At 40.2% G+C, this 21,344-nt stretch overlaps 1 protein-coding gene across 1 annotated transcript in view; it reads left to right on the forward strand.

Moving 5' to 3' along the window:
- Positions 1–2,206: 2,206 nt before the first annotated feature.
- The window catches only part of LOC306868679 (voltage-dependent calcium channel gamma-3 subunit-like), a 49,074-nt gene continuing 29,936 nt past the window's right edge, over positions 2,207–21,344 (forward strand). Inside the window, exon 1 of the mRNA XM_079414967.1 lies at positions 2,207–3,127. Coding sequence (XP_079271093.1) covers positions 2,917–3,127 — 211 coding nt within the window. The 5' untranslated portion in view covers positions 2,207–2,916. The remainder of the gene's footprint in view (positions 3,128–21,344) is intronic.

The raw sequence follows: 21,344 nt of genomic DNA on the forward strand, positions 1-21,344 counted from the left end.
TTTTCGTAAGGGATACCACAGTCACATGACTTTAATGTCATCATCACTACGCTTCTGGTAACTCTTTCAGTCTTTATTTAAAAAAAAATCCTATAGTTTGAGTTAGAGAAGTTTCCAGAGGTGCGATTACAAACACAAAGGAGGCTGTGAAGTGTGGAAGAGTTTTCTTGTTTGGCATCATGATGTTTAATATCCCCAAAAACCTAGTCTCATTTAGACACTTGTTAACAACCACTTTTTTAAAGACAAATTAAGCTATAAGAAAATCACAAAGGGGTGTTTCTTATGTATTTTATGTCTTAGAATAAAACATGAAAATATCTTGAGTTTGTGTTTACTCTGGGCTTTATTTCAGGCTAAAATCCTTTGAAAAACATCGACTTCAGAACAATGGAACCAGAAGTGCTAAAATACTAGTCTCCAGGTTTTGGCCTACAAAAATACAGCATATGTGCAGCACTCTATGGGACACATGACTCATCTGAAAAAAAGAAGAAGGTACGCACATCCAAGAGTATCTTGATCAGGTGCAAGATCAAAAAGTGATCAGAAAACGTAGAAAAAAGACTCATCTGCAATGTATTTTGTACAAATATATGAATATTGATTTTCTTTTAGGCAGCAGGTCGCCCAGGATGGTTTTAATTATTGCACAAATACTAGAGGATGCAGACCAATCAGAATGGATATCCAAATGATGCAATGTCTTTTATTTCCATATACAATATGGCCAAAAAGCCATAACGGAGGCCTAAATTCTCCTGCTTCCAAATAAATATATACAATCAGGATATATCATAGACCAATCATGGTCAAAGATGAATTGTTCAAGCCAATCAGCTTTAAGATTTTACTGCATGAAGCCTGCTTGCTGAAGAGAAATGTCCAAAGCAAAATACTGATGAAATCCAAATTATATTGAATTACCTCAAGACAGGGGAAACTGAACAAAATGGACAAAGGCTACATTTGTCATAATGAAGGACTGGGAGATGGACTTCTTCACCATAGATGAGTAGGTGTTGGATGGGATGGGGTTCTCCTTTCACATATAAATTATTATAATGGTGGTACTCTGATAATGACATTCTGTGATTTGTTTTTGTAGATTTAGTAAATCGACTGCTGTTGATGATCTGCGAGATTATAATGCTTTGTTAATTATGTTGATATCAGGGGGACATCATCTGTGAGAGCATAATTATCAGCAAAGTTTCATTAGTAACTAAAATTTGATGAATATTAATTACCCTCCTTGAAAAAAAACCCTCATTAATCATTGCTAATTGGATCCAATTCCGATTCTTCTTTATGATTTATCTTTCTTCACTACATTTGAGGGAGAAATGTTTGTAATAAGTATGAACAGTAACTATTTAAGGGGGGGGGGGGGGGGGGGGGGGTATTTTCATGACACCGTTCTCAACTAAAAACAGAAAACGTTTTGGCCAATATCGTAAAATGATACCATTATCGCCTCTGTGTAAAGGCATGTTGCGTTTAATGTGACATCGCCAACTACTGGTCTGGCATGCATAGTACGGTGTTTTTAGTCGTTTTCGCCTATTCAGGTGAAAGGGATCATTTTGACAGCTAGCCTTATTATCTGTTTGCAAAACTTTTGAAAAACGCAAAGGAAAAGCTTTTCTGTTCCGCGCTTTCTATTCGATTCACTATAAAGAATCGGCACATAAGAGTAATTTCTCTGAGAATTGGACCATGTTGGTCAAGCATGTTTACTTATTCACTAAAAAGAACCGAGAATAGATTAATTTGCTAGTTGCTGCAGGTTACATTCAGGATTTTCTTCTACAACAGAATCTGAAAAAAATAAAATAAATAAATTGTGGTTCCCGACCCGATTCAAAAACCAGATCAATGCAAATCGTGCAACTTTCGATTGTACTGTCATCAACATATCCCTGGGCTATGAATTTAATGATCTATAAAACTCTCCGGAGGTCTCCATTGAGAAAATCATCGAAAATGTCTGTGGCTCTTTAAGGACGTTCCTGTTCTCCAGGGTCCGATTTTTCATGCATCGCTTCTTACCCATATCTTTGCATATGAAGGCCTTAAGTAGCACATTGGTTGAGCCAGGGGCGCTGTGCGGGGAGAAACTCGGAGATTAGACTAGAGGCTTCGTCCATCCAGCGCGCTCCGCTCCGCTCCCTCTGTGGGCGGTGTTTCAAACGAGCGGATTCGCGAGGAACGTGGGAGCTGTCATTGCTGTAAAACACATTTGCGGAGACCAGCATCACCGTTGACAGCAATTACAAGTGCTGGGATTACGTTCATTTAAACGATCACTTCTTGATAGGTGCCTTCATAACATGCTGCTCCACATATAATTCAATGAAATTTTCTTTAGATTCGGCAGATCTGAAGGGGAATTTTGGACATGAAGCTGATCAATTTTACTCCTCTCTTGGGTTTTAGAGAAAAATACCGGATTCATCCGTTGAGCGAAGGTATTTTCCACTGGATTAACAAAGGACAGTATTTTTGATACTCTCCGTGCAAAAACACTGATTTATTGCCGTTTTCGGGAAACAAAGATGTTCTTGTGAAGTCACAGGCGAAACATCGTGTCTTTCGTTTAGCCTGGTGCCTCAATTGCAAAATGCTGTGGTGCTGATGAGAGACTGTTCCTCGATAACAGTTTTTTCAACAACCCAGAATGACAAACAAATAGCTCTCCGCTTAAGCGATGGAAACACTGTGAGGTTTCTTACTGAACTTGAGAAGCAGCAATAGCGACTGTAACAGTCTCGAAACCACACAAATCATCACATAATAATGGTATGGGCTTCTGAAGTCGATTGGAGCATGGAGTCCGCGCACCAGGCAGGCTAGGAGGTTTTACGAGACACGCTACGAACCCTGTTTTGACCCCCCATCCTGAAATGAGGCAAAATGTTGATGTGTGACAGAGGAGTCCAAATGCTCATCACCACAGTGGGCGCGTTCGCCGCGTTCAGCCTGATGACTATCGCTGTGGGAACGGACTACTGGCTGTACTCGAGAGGAGTGTGCCGGGTCAAAAGTAATAACGAGAACGAGACGAGCAGGAAGAATGAGGAAGTCATGACCCACTCCGGACTGTGGAGAACCTGCTGTCTAGAAGGTAAGTAAGAGATTTCGTGTGCTTCTGAAAGTCCAAGGGGTCCAACTTATGTGCTTTCCTATCTATCTATCTATCTATCTATCTATCTATCTATCTATCTATCTATCTATCTATCTATCTATCTATCTATCTATATTCGAGTAGATTTGCTTTTCTGGTACACTCTTAAAAATAAAGGTTCCAAAAGGGGGTTTTCACAGCGATGCCATAGAAGAACTGTTTTGGTTCCCCGAGAACCAAAAGAACCATGTTTTTGCTTTGTGTGAAGAACATTTTAGTAATACAAAGAACATTTTTTCTACTGTAAAGAACCTTTTGTGGAATGAAAAGGTTCCATGTATGGTAAAGGTTCTTTGTGGAACCATTGATGCCAATAAAGAACCTTTATTTTTTAAGAGTGTAGCCTATACACTTGTGTTCATTCTATCCTATATTACTGATGATTAAACTGAGGATTATTTAATGTGACACATTGGAAGCACTACTAACCTAAGTCTGTAACCAGAATTGAATTTTATACTACAATATTAAATGATGTTTTACATAGCCAGCATGATGATTATAGCTGACATATAACCGATAGATCAGGGCTAAATTGTCTAATTACTCACTTGTCAATTCAAAATAAGATAGGCAATCATATTGATTACCTTATATTGCAGTTCAATAAAAGCACTCTATTCTGTGAAGTATAAATGTCTCAGTATTGCAAGCTGTTGACACGGAACAGAATACTTGGCTAATGCTGTTATTGCCATTGCAATAATGTTACCAATAAAGATAACATAAATAAATCTGTCCCTTACATAACGGAAAGAATCTAGAAGCCTTAAAATTAAGAAAAATATATTTTTGGGGTGAATTGTATTCACTCATAAAGCTTTAATCAGCCCGTCCGTTATGCCAATCAAGATGCTCTGAACAGACTGTTGTCTCACCGCTCACACAAAGCAGCTTTAAAAACCTTTTTGAGGGGAAATCAAAGTCAGTTTAAACAAGAAGCCTCCAGCCTTACACCAGTACAGTGACCCTATGGAGTTTAAAACATACTCTGTTTTCAAATGTACATCATATACCCCCAAAACATGATGATGGCTTGTTCCTTTTGCTTATCTTCCCTCTCTTTCCTTGCCTTTGTCCTCTGGACGGATTCATTTTAATTCCATGCAGTTTAGGTTTTGGCAGCCCTGACACTACTTGACTGGGAGCGAAATAATGTACTTCATAATGTCTTTTCAAACTTTGATTAATCTCCTGCCCCAGGGAACGCAGAGAGGTGACATGACTGCAGTGTGATGGGAAGATCCTCATCTTTAATTGAAAGGGATGGGCGCAATCCAATAGATGTGGCCATGGCAGATTACACAAATCCAGTGATTGACTTTTCAGTATTAATTTAATTGAAGTGTATGTCACTGTCACCCAGTGCACAGATACCCACAGCCATATTTGATCCACTTTAAATCTCAAAAAGATTCTCATGATTTATTTGCTTAATATCAATGAGGGATTGATCGGTCTAAGTAGAAACCTATCACTCTGAGTCATGGTCTAGGCTTGTCTGCACATAAATCTTTGAGGAAGGTAATAATGAGGCTTTCTGCTGGACAAGATTACATGACTACTCTCTGAATATAACCTTCAAGAGTGTGCTGCTCTACAGCCTATCACTTCATGCATGACGGCTTTGCCTTTTGGTGTTATTTAAATTCAACATGTAACCAACATTGACCATTTTTACTTTCACATTTCTGGTCTTATTTCAGCAAAAAAATGTTGGCCTTAGTAATCTTGAATTTAAATATCATTACTTACTCTTAATGAAAACAACCTTCCTGTTGTGATGACATCACCTAGGCCATGCAACCTATTTGATAATGTTAACCAATAGCCAAAAAGGTATTTAGCAAACTCTCATTCGGTCTGCCTCCATTCTGGTATGAAATGCCTACTTATCACAGTCCAATTAATTCTCAATTGATTGCCCTCATTAAATAGTCTCTCTTGATCAGAAATGTGTTGAATTATGAATTATGATTGACTTTAAAAATATTTTACTTTATACACGTTGACGTATTGTTCTTGAGAGATTTGGCCTCTTTGTGATTATTGGTCTTGTGTTTGAAATGATAGTTCACCAAAAAAATGAAAATTCTGTCATCATTTACCCTCAAGTAATTTTTTAGCTGAACACACACACACACACACGCACAAACAAACATATCATGAAGAAACATTTTGTTTTTGTCAATAAAGTTTCTCTGCAGCTTTTTATTTAGACCTTATATGTGACCCTGGACCACAAAACCAGTCTTAACTCGCTGGGGTATATTTGTAGCAATAGTCAGAAATACATTGTATGGGTAAAAATGATTGATTTTTATTTTATGCCAAAAATTATTAGGACATTAAATAAAAATCATGTTCCATGAAGATATTTTGTAAATTTCCTACAGTAAATATATTAAAACTTAATTTTTGATATGTAATATGCATGGCTAAGAACTTCATTTGGACAACTTTAAAGGTGACTTTCTCAATATTTTGATTTTTTTGCACTCTCAGATTCCAGATTTTCAAATAGTTGGATCTTGGCCAAATATTATCAGATCCTAACAAACCATACATCAATGGAAAAAAATGGACCCTTATGACTGGTTTTGTGGTCCAGGGTCACATATGGACTTTCATTGACTTTGACAAAAAAACAAAACAACACTAATTTCTCAAAATATGTTATTTTTTATGTTCCAGAAAGAAAGTCATACACATTTGGAATGATGTGTTTGAATAACACTTTAATTTGTGCGTGTACTATTACTTTTGATAGTTTCGCTTAGATGCTTATAAACTGAACAGGTGTATCGGTGCTTATTATTGCATAGCCATAAGTACAACATTAGTGTTAGGGAGGGAGTGATGGTACTGTCATATGTTTAAAGCAAACATCATATCAGACCATTAGAATTCATATGAATGATATGAATCAGCATGAGAATGTGATTCATTGCTCCAATTTTTCATTGAAACACACAGTTATAAAAAGGCATAACTTTATTAGCCCTGTTCATTTCCAGATTATCCTTTATTGATTTTTTTATGTGTGGGGTTACAAAGATCCCCGTGATTTACACTACTGTTCAAAAGTTTAAGGGTCAGTAAGATTTGTTTTTACATTTGCTTTTTCAAAAAGAGATTGATCGCGATGGTAAATTTTTAATGTATGTTACAAACAAAAAAATGTTGTTCTTTTGAACTTTTTATTGATCTAAGATGCCTAATAATATAAAATATCATGGTTTTCAAAAAAATATTAAACAAAACAACCATTTTTAAAAATGATTCTTGAGCATATTAACATATTAAAATAACCAGCATATTTGAATGATTTCTGAAGGATCATGTGACACTGAAGACTGCTAAAAATTCAGCTTTGCCATCACAGGAATAAATTACATTTTAAAATACAGTAAAATAGAAAAGAGTTGTTTTATATTGTAATAATATTTCTCAATATTACTGTTTTTACTGTATTTTTTCATTAAATGAAAGCAGTAAGCATAAGAGACGTGTAACTTAAAAAATCTTACAGGAAGTGTATGTCTAAAAATAATCATAGTAATTTCAGAATTATTTTAATATGCTCCTCTAATCTAATCAAAAGCCCAGTCAGCAGATAATTCTGAATCTTTAACCATCTGTTTTATCATAAAGTAGACATGCACTTTTAGATATGTGACTTTTATTAATTCCAGGAATTCTAATAAAGAAATATATATCAAAACAAATCAAATAAACAACTGGCATGAGTTTATTTGTACAGTGTCAGAGAATTGAGCATGTGAAAATCCATTACATTTAATCTTGTTTTATATCTTGGGTCTGTGAGACCCAAACAGAAATAATGTAACATTTTTCAGAGGAGAATTTTTGAAGCGTAAGTTAAAATTGTGTTCATAATCAATTCTCAGAAGATTAGGAAAAGTCAAGAATTATCAGCCTGATCCTTTAATATGAAGTATAATTTTCACGCTATTAAATTGGCCTCGGGGCCTCCCAAACAGAACATAAGGGTTAAATATATGGCGTGTTGCATCGCATGTCATCATAGGGAGACGCATTAGCGGTTATGTACGTAATAATAAGGGAACGCTCCGGTGGAATTTAACACAGGTTCATATGCTGAATGGAGGTTTAAGATTAATGCAGTACGTCCTCAGGTGCAGGTGGATCTCAGGGGAACGGTTTGGCCGTGCTCAGGATAAATGATGACCTGGGAACTGAGGTAAGGAGGGGGAGAGAGAGGCAAAGCAGGGAGTGATGAAGAGGGACTCTTCCTTCCAAGTGTGCACCCAAGCAAAGCCTGTCTCATACACTCTCATCACGCACACACATCTCCTTGGAAACCAACCGCTCCCGCCTGCGAGATAGGCCCACTGCTCTATCTCCATACCTTCCCCCATCCTCGACCTCCTCCCCTTGTTCACGTAAGCTTTGGAGAAACAGAAACACAAAATGCTGGCCGGCCATCACACGACTCCTCAAATATGTGTCAAACATGCATGGAGAGATGCACACGCATGAGTGCACATATTGTAAAACGGACAGTGTGATTGGCTCGTTGGGATGTGATACTACCTCATAAGCACTTGCGCTGCCACTCGGGACACTTGGCAGGAATGCAAAGTTTTTGCCTTTTTAATGTGCACTAAAGGTGCAAGTAAGGGAAGTTAGACTGGGAACAAGAGGTTGGGCTAATACACATCTACAGTGGACTTCATTTATTATGGCAGTGGTAATGGAAGAAACTTGTCAGCACTTTGCAGTACATTGTGGAAATACACTTTTTATCTATACGCTAGCAGAATTTGTTATTTTTTTTATTTATTTTTTATTTTTGGTGGCAGTTTGAATGAGCAGAAGAAATTAATAATTAATGTTTCTTTGTGTTAAAGCCCAGTCAGTATAACTGTCAAGATATGCTTATTTAAAACTTATGGCGGAATGATTTTGGATGAGACTTCCTGATTTTAAATGACGACAAGTAAGCAGCCTATTCTTTCTGGTGAAGTATATATGTGATAATATACTCTGCCTCGAGCTGGGGTTTATTTTTTGTGATAATGGCCAACTGACTTTACATTATCCAACTTATAACACAACTATACCCACCAAATAAATCAATGTGTGGATATTAAATATTGATTAGTTGAAATTATTTGAAATTTTTAACTTGTGCTATTCAAAACAAACAGCCTATGATAATTAAAGTACATACTACGGTGGCCGTGAGAGCTCAACGCGCTGCAACTTCAGAAAACACATGCAAATAGACAAAACACCAGCAAATCAAGAAAACATCTTCATCATTTTGACAACACATGCGCTGCAAATGAGAAACGCTGCAAATCCTCACAACACATGCAAATTGAGAAACGCTGCAAATCCTCACAACACATGCAAATTGAGAAATGCTGCAAATGCTCACAACACATGCAAATTGAGAAACGCTGCAAATCCTCACAACACATGCATATTGAGAAATGCTGCAAATGCTCACAACACATGCAAATTGAGAAACGCTGCAAATGCTCACAACACATGCAAATTGAGAAACGCTGCAAATCCTCACAACACATGCAAATTGAGAAACGCTGCAAATCCTCACAACACATGCAAATTGAGAAACACTGCAAATCCTCACAACACATGCAAATTAAGAAACGCTGCAAATCCTCACAAAAACGTGCTGCATGGACCACAATGGAAATGTTTCAAGGGGACCCAAAAAAATGTGACGGACCAGCTGGGATTTGCTTATTGTGCAGTGGCTATTGGTTGAGTTGTTGGTGAACTGAAAGGTGAGTGTTTTTTTTGTTGTTGTTGTTTATTTTAACACCCTGATTGCATGATTTCTTTGTCTTTTGGATATTATTAGATTAATAATGACAAATAACACGATTAACGTTATTATGTAAGATGGCTAACTTATCCTCAACTAAATATAATTTCAAGGTTAATGAAAATAAATTTGCAATGCTTCATTAATTGTTAAAACCAGGTCAAAATAAAAATGTCAGTAAGAATAATATTTAAAAATTTATTCAGGCTCTTTTAGTAGGCTAATGAAAGAAAGGACATTTGCATGTGTTGTGAGGATTTGCAGTGTTTCTTAATTTGCATGTGTTGTGAGGATTTGCAGCGTTTCTCAATTTGCATGTGTTGTGAGGATTTGCAGCTTTTCTCAATTTGCATGTGTTGTGAGCATTTGCAGCGTTTCTCAATTTGCATGTGTTGTGAGCATTTGCAGCGTTTCTCAATTTGCATGTGTTGTGAGGATTTGCAGCGTTTCTCAATTTGCATGTGTTGTGAGCATTTGCAGCGTTTCTCAATTTGCATGTGTTGTGAGCATTTGCAGCGTTTCTCAATTTGCATGTGTTGTGAGCATTTGCAGCGTTTCTCAATTTGCATGTGTTGTGAGCATTTGCAGCGTTTATTAATTTGCATGTGTTGTGAGCATTTGCAGCGCATGTGTTGTCAAAATGATGAAGATGTTTTCTTGATTTGCTGGTGTTTTGTCTATTTGCATGTGTTTTCTGAAGTTGCAGCGCGTTGAGCTCTCTCGGCCACCGTAACATACAGTATTGTCATGGACAATGGCAAATACTAAGAAATATATGACTGCCGAATGACCAATCAGAATTGTATATTCCAGAGAGCGTTGGGTCTCATTCATTAGTATTTATGTGGATTATTCTTAGAACTTCTCACAGGAAAAAAAAGATTACTTTTATTCAGCAAGGATGCATTCAATTGATAAAAGTGATAGTAAAAACATTTTTTTTTTTAAATCAGAAGATGTCTATTTCAAGTAAATAAATGCTTTTCTTTTTAACTTTTTCTTCACCAAAGAAACATGAAAAAGTATCATGATTTCCACAAAAACAGTAAACTATGGAAGCCCGTTTCCGCCACTGAATAAAAAATAAAAAAAGGATATTGTGACTTTTTTTATTTTTTCAGAATTGTGGGTTATAAACTCGCAATTGCGAGTTATAAATTCAGAATTTTGAGATATAAACTCGCAATTCTGAGAACATATCAGTCTTTTTTCCCCCCTCAAAACTGGACTTTAACTCGCAATTGCAAGTTTATACCTCACAATTCTGAGAAAAAAAGTCAGAATTGCTAGAAAAAAAGTCAGAATTCTGAGTTTATATCTCGCAATTCTGACTTTATAACTCGCAATTGCGAGTTTATATAACGCAATTCTGAGAAAAAAAGTCAGAATTGTGAGATAAAAAGTCGCAATAACCTTTTTGTATTTGAGGCAGAAACGTCTCTAGGTTACGTATGTAACCCTTGTTCCTCGAGGGAATGAGACGCTGCGTCCGAAAATGCTAGGGGAACGCCTCCAGCGTGAGCGGCTCTGAATATCGTGTACAACCTATCCAATGGATGGGCGAGACGTCACGGATGGGGTGACGTAATGACCAGCTGGTATAAAAGCATGTGCGGTGAAACCGGCGTCAGCTTCTAGGAATGAAGCAAGCGCTGACAGGGAGGCCGGAAGTATGGCCTCGAGACGCAGCGTCTCATTCTCTCGAGGAACTAGGGTTACATACGTAGCCTAGAGACGTTCCTCTTCAGGAACTCGAACTGCGTCTGAAAACGATAGGAGAACGAGATACCCACGCTGCCAGACTTTCAGGTCCCTGCCCAGTGTATATCCTTGCGGAGCACATCTAGGGGGAGAGGATGGAAGAGCCTGGAGTGGCCCGTATGTCAAGGCCATAAACCCTGACAAAGGTCAGGGGCGTAGACCATCCCGCAGCGTTGCAGATGTCCTGTATTGGAACACCTGTGAGAAACAACTTTGTGTCGAATGAGCTCTGACTCCCATCGGCAAGGGGAGCTGAGAGAACTCATAGGCAGTGTTGATAACATCCACAATCCACCGACTGAGGGTCTGCTTTGTAGCAGGCAGACCCCTCTTAGGGGGACCGAGCAAACTAGCAATTGGTCCGCCCTTCTCCACATGGCAGCTTTGTGGACTTATGCATCCAGTGCTCGCACTGGACACATACAGTTATGCTTTTGCTGGCTCAGCCTCAGTGCACCGTGGAGGAAACGTGTAACTAGGGGGTGTCTACCCACTGATTGCCCACCAAGAGAGGTATGGTAGGCCGAATTGCCACCACGTAAACCTTCAAGGTGGAATGGGTTAACCCTGCGGAGGAATAGGCCTGCATGAACTCCAGAACTGTACCAATCGGGCAGTTGACTGGGTCAAGCTGGCAACCTCCGCACCATGAAGTGACACTTCACTTCAGGGCATACAATTTCCTCATGCTGTGGAGGAAACATGTAACTAGGGGGTGTCTACCCACTGATTGCCCACCAAGAGAGGTGTGGTAGGCCGAATTGCCGCCACGTAAACCTTCAAGGTGGAGTGGGTCAACCCTGCGGAGAGTCGGGCCTGAAGGAACTCCAGAATATTCAACTTTATTGTCACTGTGCAGAGTACACATACAGAGCCAATGAAATGAAGTTAGCATCTAACCAGAAGAGCAAATAACAAAGTATATAAATAAATATAAAAAATGTGTATATACATTAAGTTTTATGACATATAGTGCAAGTTATGAGGTGGAGGGGGAAAGACTAGCTCAATGCAAATGACTGTACATACAACTTAAGTTGCAAGGAAGTATAAACAGAAGGTGCATTATAAAGTGAGGTATGTAAGTAGCATATGTTTATATATGGCCAATGACCTTAACGGCATCTGGAGGTAGAAATGTGCAAGGGAATGTGCAAAATATCAGAAATGTGCAAAATAACAGAGGAAACAATACGAACATTGTGAGTGAGGAGTGCAGACAGGTTATTGAACAGTGCAGTTTTTTTTTTGGTTTTTTTTTTAGTAGGTGGTCCATCTTGGATGTAGTGTTCAGCGCCTGAGATTGCAGTTCAGTAGGCTGACAGCTGAGGGAAAGAAACTGTTCCTGAGACTGCTGGTGCGACAGCGAATACTCCTATAACGTCTCCCAGATGGGAGAGGAGTGAACAGTCTGTGACTGGGGGAGAGGAGTCTTTGATGATACTTCTCACTCTCCTTAGGCAGCGTTTGTGGTAAATGTCTTTGATGGAGGGTAGCACGACACCAGTGGTGTATTGGGCAGTTTTCACCACCCGCTGGAGGGCTTTCTGGTCTGAAACAGTGCAGTTGCCATACCACACTGTGATGCAGTTTGTGAGAATGCTCTCAATAGTGCAACGGTAAAAGTTCAGCAAGATGTGGGGGGACAGGTGAGCTTCCCTTAGTTTCCTAAGGAAGTAAAGGCGCTGTCGTGCCTTTTTGATCAGTATGGAGGTATTGAGGGTCCAGGAGAGATCCTCAGAGAGATGGACACCAAGGAACTTGAAGCTCACCACGCGCTCCACTTCGGTCCCATCAATGTAGATGGGAGTGTGTGTGTGGTCCTTCTTAGTCCGCCGGTGGTCTACAATCAGCTCTTTGGTCTTCTGGGTGTTGAGTGCAAGGTTGTTGTTGTTGCTAGATGCTGGACCTCATCCCTGTAGGCTGTCTCATCATTGCCGCTGATCAGGCCTACCACCGTGGTGTCATCTGCAAACATGATTATGGAGTTAGAGCCATCTACAGGTATGCAGTCGTGGGTGAAAAGGGAGTAGAGGATTGGGCTCAGCACACAGCCCTGTGGTACCCCAGTGTTTAGAGTGAGGACGGAGGAAGTGTGGGTACTGATCCTAACAGACTGTGGTCTATTGGTGAGAAAGTCCAGGGTCCAGTTACAGAGGGAGGGTCTGATGCCAAGATCAATGAGCTTGGAGATCAGTGTGGATGGGATCACTGTATTGAAGGCGGAACTGAAATCAGTGAATATCATCCTGACATATGTGTTGGTTCTGTCCATGTGTGTCAGAGTGGAGAGCTGAGGCGATGGCATCCTCAGTCGACCTGTTGGATTTGTATGCGAACTGGTATGGGTCCAGTGTTGGGGGCAAGCATGTTTTCAGGTGGGAAAGAACCAGCCTCTCAAAACACTTTGCAATAATGGGAGTAAAAGCAACTGGTCGGAAGTCATTGAGGTCCACTGCACCAGCATGTTTTGGTACAGGTACAATGCTTGCTGTTTTGAAGCAGTTGGGAACAATGGCTTGGGCCAAAGAGAGGTTGAAAATGTTGGTGAAGACCTCAGCCAGCTGTTCTACACAGGCCCTAAGCACTCGGCCAGGGATGCCATCAGGGCCGGCAGCTTTGTGTGAGTTCACCTTACGCAAGGTGGCGCACACGTCACTGGTGGAAAGTGTGAGCGGCAGGTCGTCAGGTGTGAGCTCAGCTTTGATGGGTGGTTCTGTGTTTCCACGATCAAAGCGAGCATAAAAGTAGTTCAGGAAAGTACTTCGAGAAGTGAAATCAGGTCCGAGAACCATACTCGGCCCGGCCAGAACGGTGCTACCAGAAGTAGACTGACCTCGTCCCGGCGCACTCTTGCCAGAACTCCTGGGAGCAGAGCGATCGGGGGAAAAACGTACAGACGAAGCCTCGGCCACGTCTGTACCATGGCATTCAGCCCCCCATGGAGCTGGATGAGTTAGAGAGTACTAGAGGGGACATTGCGCTGTCTCCTGAGTAGCAAAGAGGTCCACCTTGGTTTCAGTACTCGAAACACGGCCAACATCTCCAGCCAATTGATGTGTCATGTGAGATGGCGTCCACTCCACAAACCGGGGGCAGGGTGGCCATCCATGACCGCTCTCCAACCAGTGAGGGACGCGTCCGTCGCTAGCGTTACGCGGCAACAAGGAGCTCCCAGCACCGGGCCCCTGAGACAAGAACCAGGGTTGTCTCCACATGTCTAAGGCACTGCCGCGTGATATTGATCATGCGAAGCGGGTTTCCCCACAGGAAAAACCCCCTGGTCTTGATCCACCACTGTAGGGGTCTCATGTATAGCAGGCCAATAGGTATCACTTTGGACGCAGCTGCCATCAGATCTAGCAGTCTCTGAAACTGCTTGACAGTGAGTGACTGGTTTTCTTTCACTTCTTTGACTGCCGTGCCCCTAGCGTTTTCGAACGCAGCTCGAGTTCCTGAAGAGGAACGGGCTTCCATAGTAAACAGCAAAAACTATACAGCAAAAAACTAAATTCAACATTAATAATAATAAGAGAATTTATTAATAATTGTGCATAATTTCAGCATATTAGAATAATTTGACACTGAAGACTGGGTTAATGACTGCTGAAAATTCAGCTTTAGAAATAAATCACAATTTTAAATAGAAATCATTTTTTTTAAATTGGAAAAATATTTCACAATATTATGTTTTTTACAATATTTTTGATCCAATAAATTCAGCATTTGCGAGCATAAGAGACTTCTTTCAAAAACTTAAAATATTAATTATTCCAAAGTCCAAACTTAATAGATTTTGGCATGCATGTAGTTTCAGTTGCTCATACATTTATTTATTTATTTTTAGTAAAGTTAGAATAAATTTCAGTATGAAAGTTACTGATGAATCATGATTTGTTTGTGAAAACGTTCATACGCACAGTTAGTGACGCATTGTCTATTCCAGAGTATTGTCTAGTATGTGTATACTATGGGAAACTCAGGGACCGTTTTAATCCCACATTCCCCACTGTTTTTGGAGTCTAAGGCATTGCTAAAAGTACAGCGTATCCCCACCATGCACAGTGACAAACTGCAAAAGTGCACAATTTTGTATAGGCTGGGCTTCTGAAACCATGCAACGTTTAGCAAACCGATGTATTAATATCTAATGCCATGCAAAATCAATACAATATTGATGGTAGTTTATCCCTTCGTGACAGTGTGCTGATTTGATGTGGTGGGTACATGGCGTCCTGTGAAGCCGGTAGGAGAATGTGGACCATAGTGAGTCACTGCTGTTCCAGGCTCCTGCCTGTGATGCTGCATCTGCCCCTGGCTGCGATGACCTTTGTGAGGCAAATTACTCTTGATAGATCCTCTAACAGCATTGGTTAAGCTTGCAAAAATAGCTCCCCATGTCTCCTCCCCATCTCAGAGGCTCAGCGACCAGAGATAACACCTCCGGCCCGACTCCTGTGGGCCGAGCTGGAGGAAGTGATGTTATATTCATATGTAACTGCGCCAGATTTTACGAGAATGCGTTTTTGGGTTAATTAGTCTTAGTTTTGGGTTAATTAGTCTCAAACGGTTTACAAGTCTCTCAGGCGTTTTTGGGTTAATTAGTCTTAGTTTTGGGTTAATTAGTCTCAAACGGTTTACAAGTCTCTCAGGTTTTTGAGAGACTTGTAAAGAGCCACATTTGCTCCTCCATCCCTGATACTCTGGACCCTCTTCAGTTTGCCTATCGCCCAAACAGATCCACGGACAATGCCATTTCTCACGTTCTCCACTCTTCCCTCACACACTTGGACAGCAACAATGGGAATTATGTAAGGCTGCTATTCATTGACTATAGCTCAGCTTTCAACACTATAGTCCCCATCAAGCTGGCATCTAAACTCACAGACCTCGGCCTAAACTCCTCACTCTGTGACTGGATTCAAGACTTCCTCACCGGCAGACCTCAAGTGGTGAAAGTTGGCCAGTTCACCTCAAACTCCATCACTCTGAACATAGGAGCCCCACAGGGCTGTGTCCTGAGTCCCCTGCTCTACTCTCGCTACACGCATGACTGCGTGTCCTCTCACAGCTCCACATCTATTATCAAATTCGCTGATGATACTGTGGTTCTGGGCCTCATCTCCAACAACGATGAGACCGCATACTTGGATGAGGTAGAGAGTCTCACATCATGGTGCCAGGACAACTGTCTCTCTCTGAATGTGAGCAAAACTAAAGAGCTGATCATGGACGAAGAGACAGCAGCAGCCCTACACTCCTCTTATGATCAGTGGGACCCCTGTGGAGAGGGTGAGCAGCTTCAAGTACCTCGGTGTAAACATCTCCGAGAACCTGACTTGGACTACACACATCCAAACACAGGTTAAGAAAGCCAGACAAAGACTGTACCATCTGCGACAGCTGAGGAAATGCAGGGTCTCACCAGCAATCCTGAAAACTTTCTATTCAGGGACCATAGAAAGTGTATTGACTCAGTGCATCTCAGTGTGGTATGGAAACAGCTCCAATCAGGACTGCAAAGCACTACAGAGAGTTGTGCGCTTAGCTGAACGCATCTCAGGGTCTGCTCTCCCCTCTCTGCAGGACATCTACCTCAAACGCTGCAAAAATAGAGCTGTCAAAATCATTAAGGACTCAAATCACCCTGGTAACCGTCTATTCACTTTGCTTCCATCTGGTAAGCGCTTCCGTAGCCTGATGGCAAAAACTGAGAGACTTAGGAGGAGCTTCTTCCCCCAGGCCATCAAGCTCCTAAACTCTAACTCTGTGTCATAACATCACTTGACACTTGACTCCATGTAATCACCATATCAATAAGCTATTCATAATTTTTCTCTACCTCATATTGCTGCTATTTAAATACCCTGTACAACTTTTTTGCACATTATTTTTGCACATTCCTCTTATTACTATTTAAGTCAACAACATACTGACCTGCACATTTATATTTATATTTTTTATCTTATCTTTTATTTTATTTTATTCTTTTATTTTATTTTTTTCTACTTTTCTTCTCTTAATATTTGTATACTTTATAATTGCACTGTCCTTGGAGCGGACCTGACCTACATTTCACTGCTGGTTATACTCTGTATAATTGTGTATGTGACAAATAAAACTCTTGAATCTTGAATCTTGAATCTTGAAAACGTTACACATCACTGATCAAAGACTTGTGACCCATAACTGGGTTTTCAACAAGGAGGAAAGATTGTATATTTTATATGTGCTGTTATTTTTAAAAGACATTCACTAAGGAGTGTGATATAGTTTTATGGATGTCGTCAGGCTCTCTGCTGACCCAAAACACTCTCACATAAATACGCACACATATTCATACAGACCTGCCAGAGATACTGAGTGGCTCACATTAGCTTGAGATGAAATGCCAGAGCTAGGATGGATTTCATATTGGTTACTGTGAAAGGAAGAGTGTGGAATAAAGTAAGAGAATGTACTATATTGACGAGAGGGACAGGGTGCCAAGGGAAAGCAGGCCTGAAAAATCTGTTTGTGCAAACACTTTTCAATGAGTGTTGATTTAGGTGATAACAGGGCTTCTGAGAATGTGTTGCTGGCAATCCGTCTTTGTGTGTGTGGCCCATTTGCTCTGCGACTAGCATTGTCACTTTATTGTCACTCACAAAGGAGACTGTCATAAAGGCAAAGTGTTTGAATGCATTAATCAATATTTTTCACACTTTTTGCATAGTTTGATAGAGATTAATAAATGCTGTTCGTAAGACATTGTTAGTATTATACTTCATTACTGCAATGTGTGTGTACATATATATATATATATATATATATATATGTGTGTGTGTGTGTGTGTGTGTGTTTTAATATAAGTCTTTATTAAATGTGTTATAACTTGATCTTTCAGTGAAACAACAGACTTCTCTCTAGTTACGTATGCAGGTCTTCTCCAGTCATTTTGTCCAAGCCGCCCCTTTCTTACAGTAGATTGCAAGCTCACATTCAGATTTGGCTCCATCCAATCAGCAGCCGATGGATAGAACAAAGTCCTGCCCCACATTTATTTTTATTAGTAATTTGTTTCACTTGGATGTACGACAAAATAAAGACCTCTGTTTCATCAACATTTTACAACTAGGTTAGGGACACGAGTAGAACAATAAAATCTACATAAAAGGCACTTGTAAAAACTTTCTGTGATAGTTTTTATGTGACCTTCATATAAAAGAACAAGAAAGTTAAAGTTATGTTTCTAGTTTCAACCCCTGGAATGTACTGTACAAGTCCCCGTAGTTGAAGAAACACTTATATGCAAGTGTGCATGCATACCCACACAAATGTTACATCTAAATACCAAGCTTTGTCTGACACTAACAATAATATAGGTCCAGCAGTCCCAAGGTCCTTTGCGGTGTCAGACACAGACTTTCACACTCCTTGAGCAAGCATTGATTGTGCTGGCCTCTAGGGGGTTTCTCTTAATGTACTTAGAGTTCAATAGTATCGCTATAGCTCTTCAAAGCAGCACCCACACCGGCCCGTCCACACAAGTCACCGCAAGAATTTTTCTGGCTTTGGCAATGAGTAAGTGTCTTCAATATCTGCAGCATGTCCACCTGCGGGGTTTCATAAGCTCACCGCCGAACAATAGTTATGGCTGTGTCCCTGTTTTTATGAGCTATCCGTCTTGTGTTTCTGCAATCTCCTGGTGTATTGTGATTAGGAAGCCTGCTGAAAAAGCTGTGTTCTTCCCCTATGTTATTAAGTGCCGTTATCTCCCTTAAGCCCCGGTTGTTTACCTGCTTGCATCCACTCATGTGGAACAGTTTTTGGCACATTTCATGTAGATGTCCAGCGCTATTCCCGAGCTCTTATATGATACGTATTTTATTAGGGATAGTGGGAAAGCAAAGGGATCAGGGAGGGCTAGAACTGAATATTGTTGTGTATGTGTTGACTTCACCTCTGCGTGAATACGGGCAGCACTGCTAGAGTGTTAACAAGCCAAATAAGTCCATTAAACTCGATGTTGGCCCGCGCCTCAGGAGACCTCTCTGTGGAGAAAGGGCTGGCAGGAACCTTTGGCTGGCTTGTGCAGGCAGCTTCCTCCTTTTCATGGAAAACTAAATCAAGCATGTTGGCTCTGACGAATAGCCATGAGATGAAGGCCATTCGATGTGTGTCAGAAAAAAAGTACTTTCACAGCAATCACAGCATCAGCATTGACTGACTCACATGTATGTACCAGCTGGCCTTTAGTCCCTCCCATACGTAGCAGAACGCTCCTCATCCTTTGGATCAGGCTCCGATGGTGTCGGGCAAATGTTTATCGGCCGAACATACGGCCTTTTAGGATTTACCCCCCACACAAAATGTGTTCACTTTCATGGTTCTGCTGTCATGTGTTGTGCAGTAAGCCCAAATATTCATGAGCTCTGTCTTTGGCAACCAAAAGACAAGATGGTCTCATTGAATTACAAATAGGGAGCGCAGCCCACTTTAGATGAATACTGTCATTCCTCTGTCGAATCACTTTGGCCTTGCTGGGGTGAGTTAGCAGTTTGCAACCCATCAAACTGGTGAATTTCAGGCCAGGTTTGGGTCAGTTTTTCATGTATAACTGGTGTTTTTATAATTCTTTTAGGAATATTTCTAAGTGAAAGTTACCAAAATAAAATTATGTCATCATTTAATCTGTTTTGTACTGAACAGAAAAGAAAGTCATACAGGTTTGGAATGACATGAAGGTGAGGAAATCAGAATCAGAATCAGAATGAGCTTTATTGGCCAAGTATGTTTACACATACAAGGAATTTGTTGTAGTGACAGAAGCTCTGCAGTGCAACAGAAAGACAGCAACAGGACACAGATAATAAAAGAATAACAACAATTAACCAAATAGACAATGTACAAAGCAGCAAAAATACAATATATAATATAGACAACTATGTATGTACAGGTCAAGTATGTGCAAATTAGAAATGAGAGAATAAAAATAAAATAAGTGAGTGTGGTGAATGGTGTGGTGAGTGTGGTGAATGGTGAATGTATTATAGTTGTGTGTTCCACGTTTATTGTTGAGTGTTCATGAGATGGATTGCCTGAGGGAAGAAACTGTTTCTGTGTCTGGTCGTTCTGGTGCTCAGAGCTCTGTAGCGTTGCCCAGACGGTAACAGTTCAAAGAGGGAGTGTGCTGGATGTGAGGGGTCCAGAGTGATTTTGCCAGCCCTTTTGCTCATTCTGGATAAGTACAGGTCTTGGAGAGTGGGGAGGGTTGTACCAATGATTCGCTCAGCAGTCCGGACTACCCTCCGTAGTCTTCTGAGGTCAGGCTTGGTAGCTGAGCTGAACCAGACAGTTATTGAACTGCAGAGGATGGATTCAATGATGGCAGAGTAGAACTGTTTCAGCAGCTCCTGTGGCAGGTTGAACTTCCTCAGCTGGCGAAGAAAGTACAACCTCTGCTGGGCCTTTCTGACAATGGAGTCTATGTGAATATCCCACTTCAGGTCCTGGGAGATGGTGGTGCCCAGGAATCTGAATGACTCCACTGCAGTCACAGAGCTGTTCATGATGGTGAGTGGGGGGGAGGAGCAGCGGGGTTTCTCCTGAAGTCCACTATCATCTCCACAGTTTTGAGCGTGTTAAGCTCCAGGTTAAGACTGCACCAGACAGCCAGCTCCTTAACCTCCTGAAGTAAATGATGAATTACTTGTCTAAAAAAGTTTATACTTTTTGGGTGAACTGTCACTATTTTTTTCCTGATGCATGAAAGTAAATATATTGACATATACAGCAGTTCAAAAGTTTGGGGCCATTAAGATTTTTATTTAATTTTTATTTTATTTTTGCATGAACAAATTAATATTTGTATTCAGTAAATTATAATGTGATTACTACATGACAGTAAAGACATTTATTATCTTACAACATAATAATAAATGCTTTTTCTTTTTACTTTCTGTTAATCATAGAATCCTGTGGAAAAATTGTATTTAAGCATTTAGTTTTCAACATTTCAACAGTAAAAAGAAATGTTTCTTGAGATTTAAATAAGCATATTAGAATGATTTCTGAAGGATCATGTGACACCAAAGACTGGAGGAATGACTACTGAAAATTCAGCTTTGACATCACAAGAATAAATGACATTTTAAAATATATTCAAATTGAAAACAGGTATTTTATATTTCACAATAACACTGTTTTTACAGTTTTTATTATCAAATAAATGCACCCTTGAGGAGCATTAGAGAGAAAAAAAAATTATTCTAATTATCGAATATACAAACAATATGATACAATATGATTTTTTTCTTGGAAATTGCATTGCTAATCCACTTCCGAGGGTGCACTCGGTTTGAATGGGCTTGACACTACTGGAAGGAAAAGAAGAGATATTGTCCTGGAGTGATGTAAACCTGAACCCCTCAGGATTGCTTAGACTATTCAACCCCTTAGAGGCATTCAAGAGCCCCTGCCGTTCTTGAGGAAGTGTCTGCCCGTATCAGCTGCTGCACAACCCCTCTACCTGTCTTCTGAAGTGTGCTGTCGTTTGAAAGACTCCATTTAATG

Source organism: Barbus barbus (genome assembly GCF_936440315.1).
Source record: "Barbus barbus genome assembly, chromosome: 4".
Taxonomy (NCBI): Eukaryota; Metazoa; Chordata; class Actinopteri; order Cypriniformes; family Cyprinidae; genus Barbus; species Barbus barbus.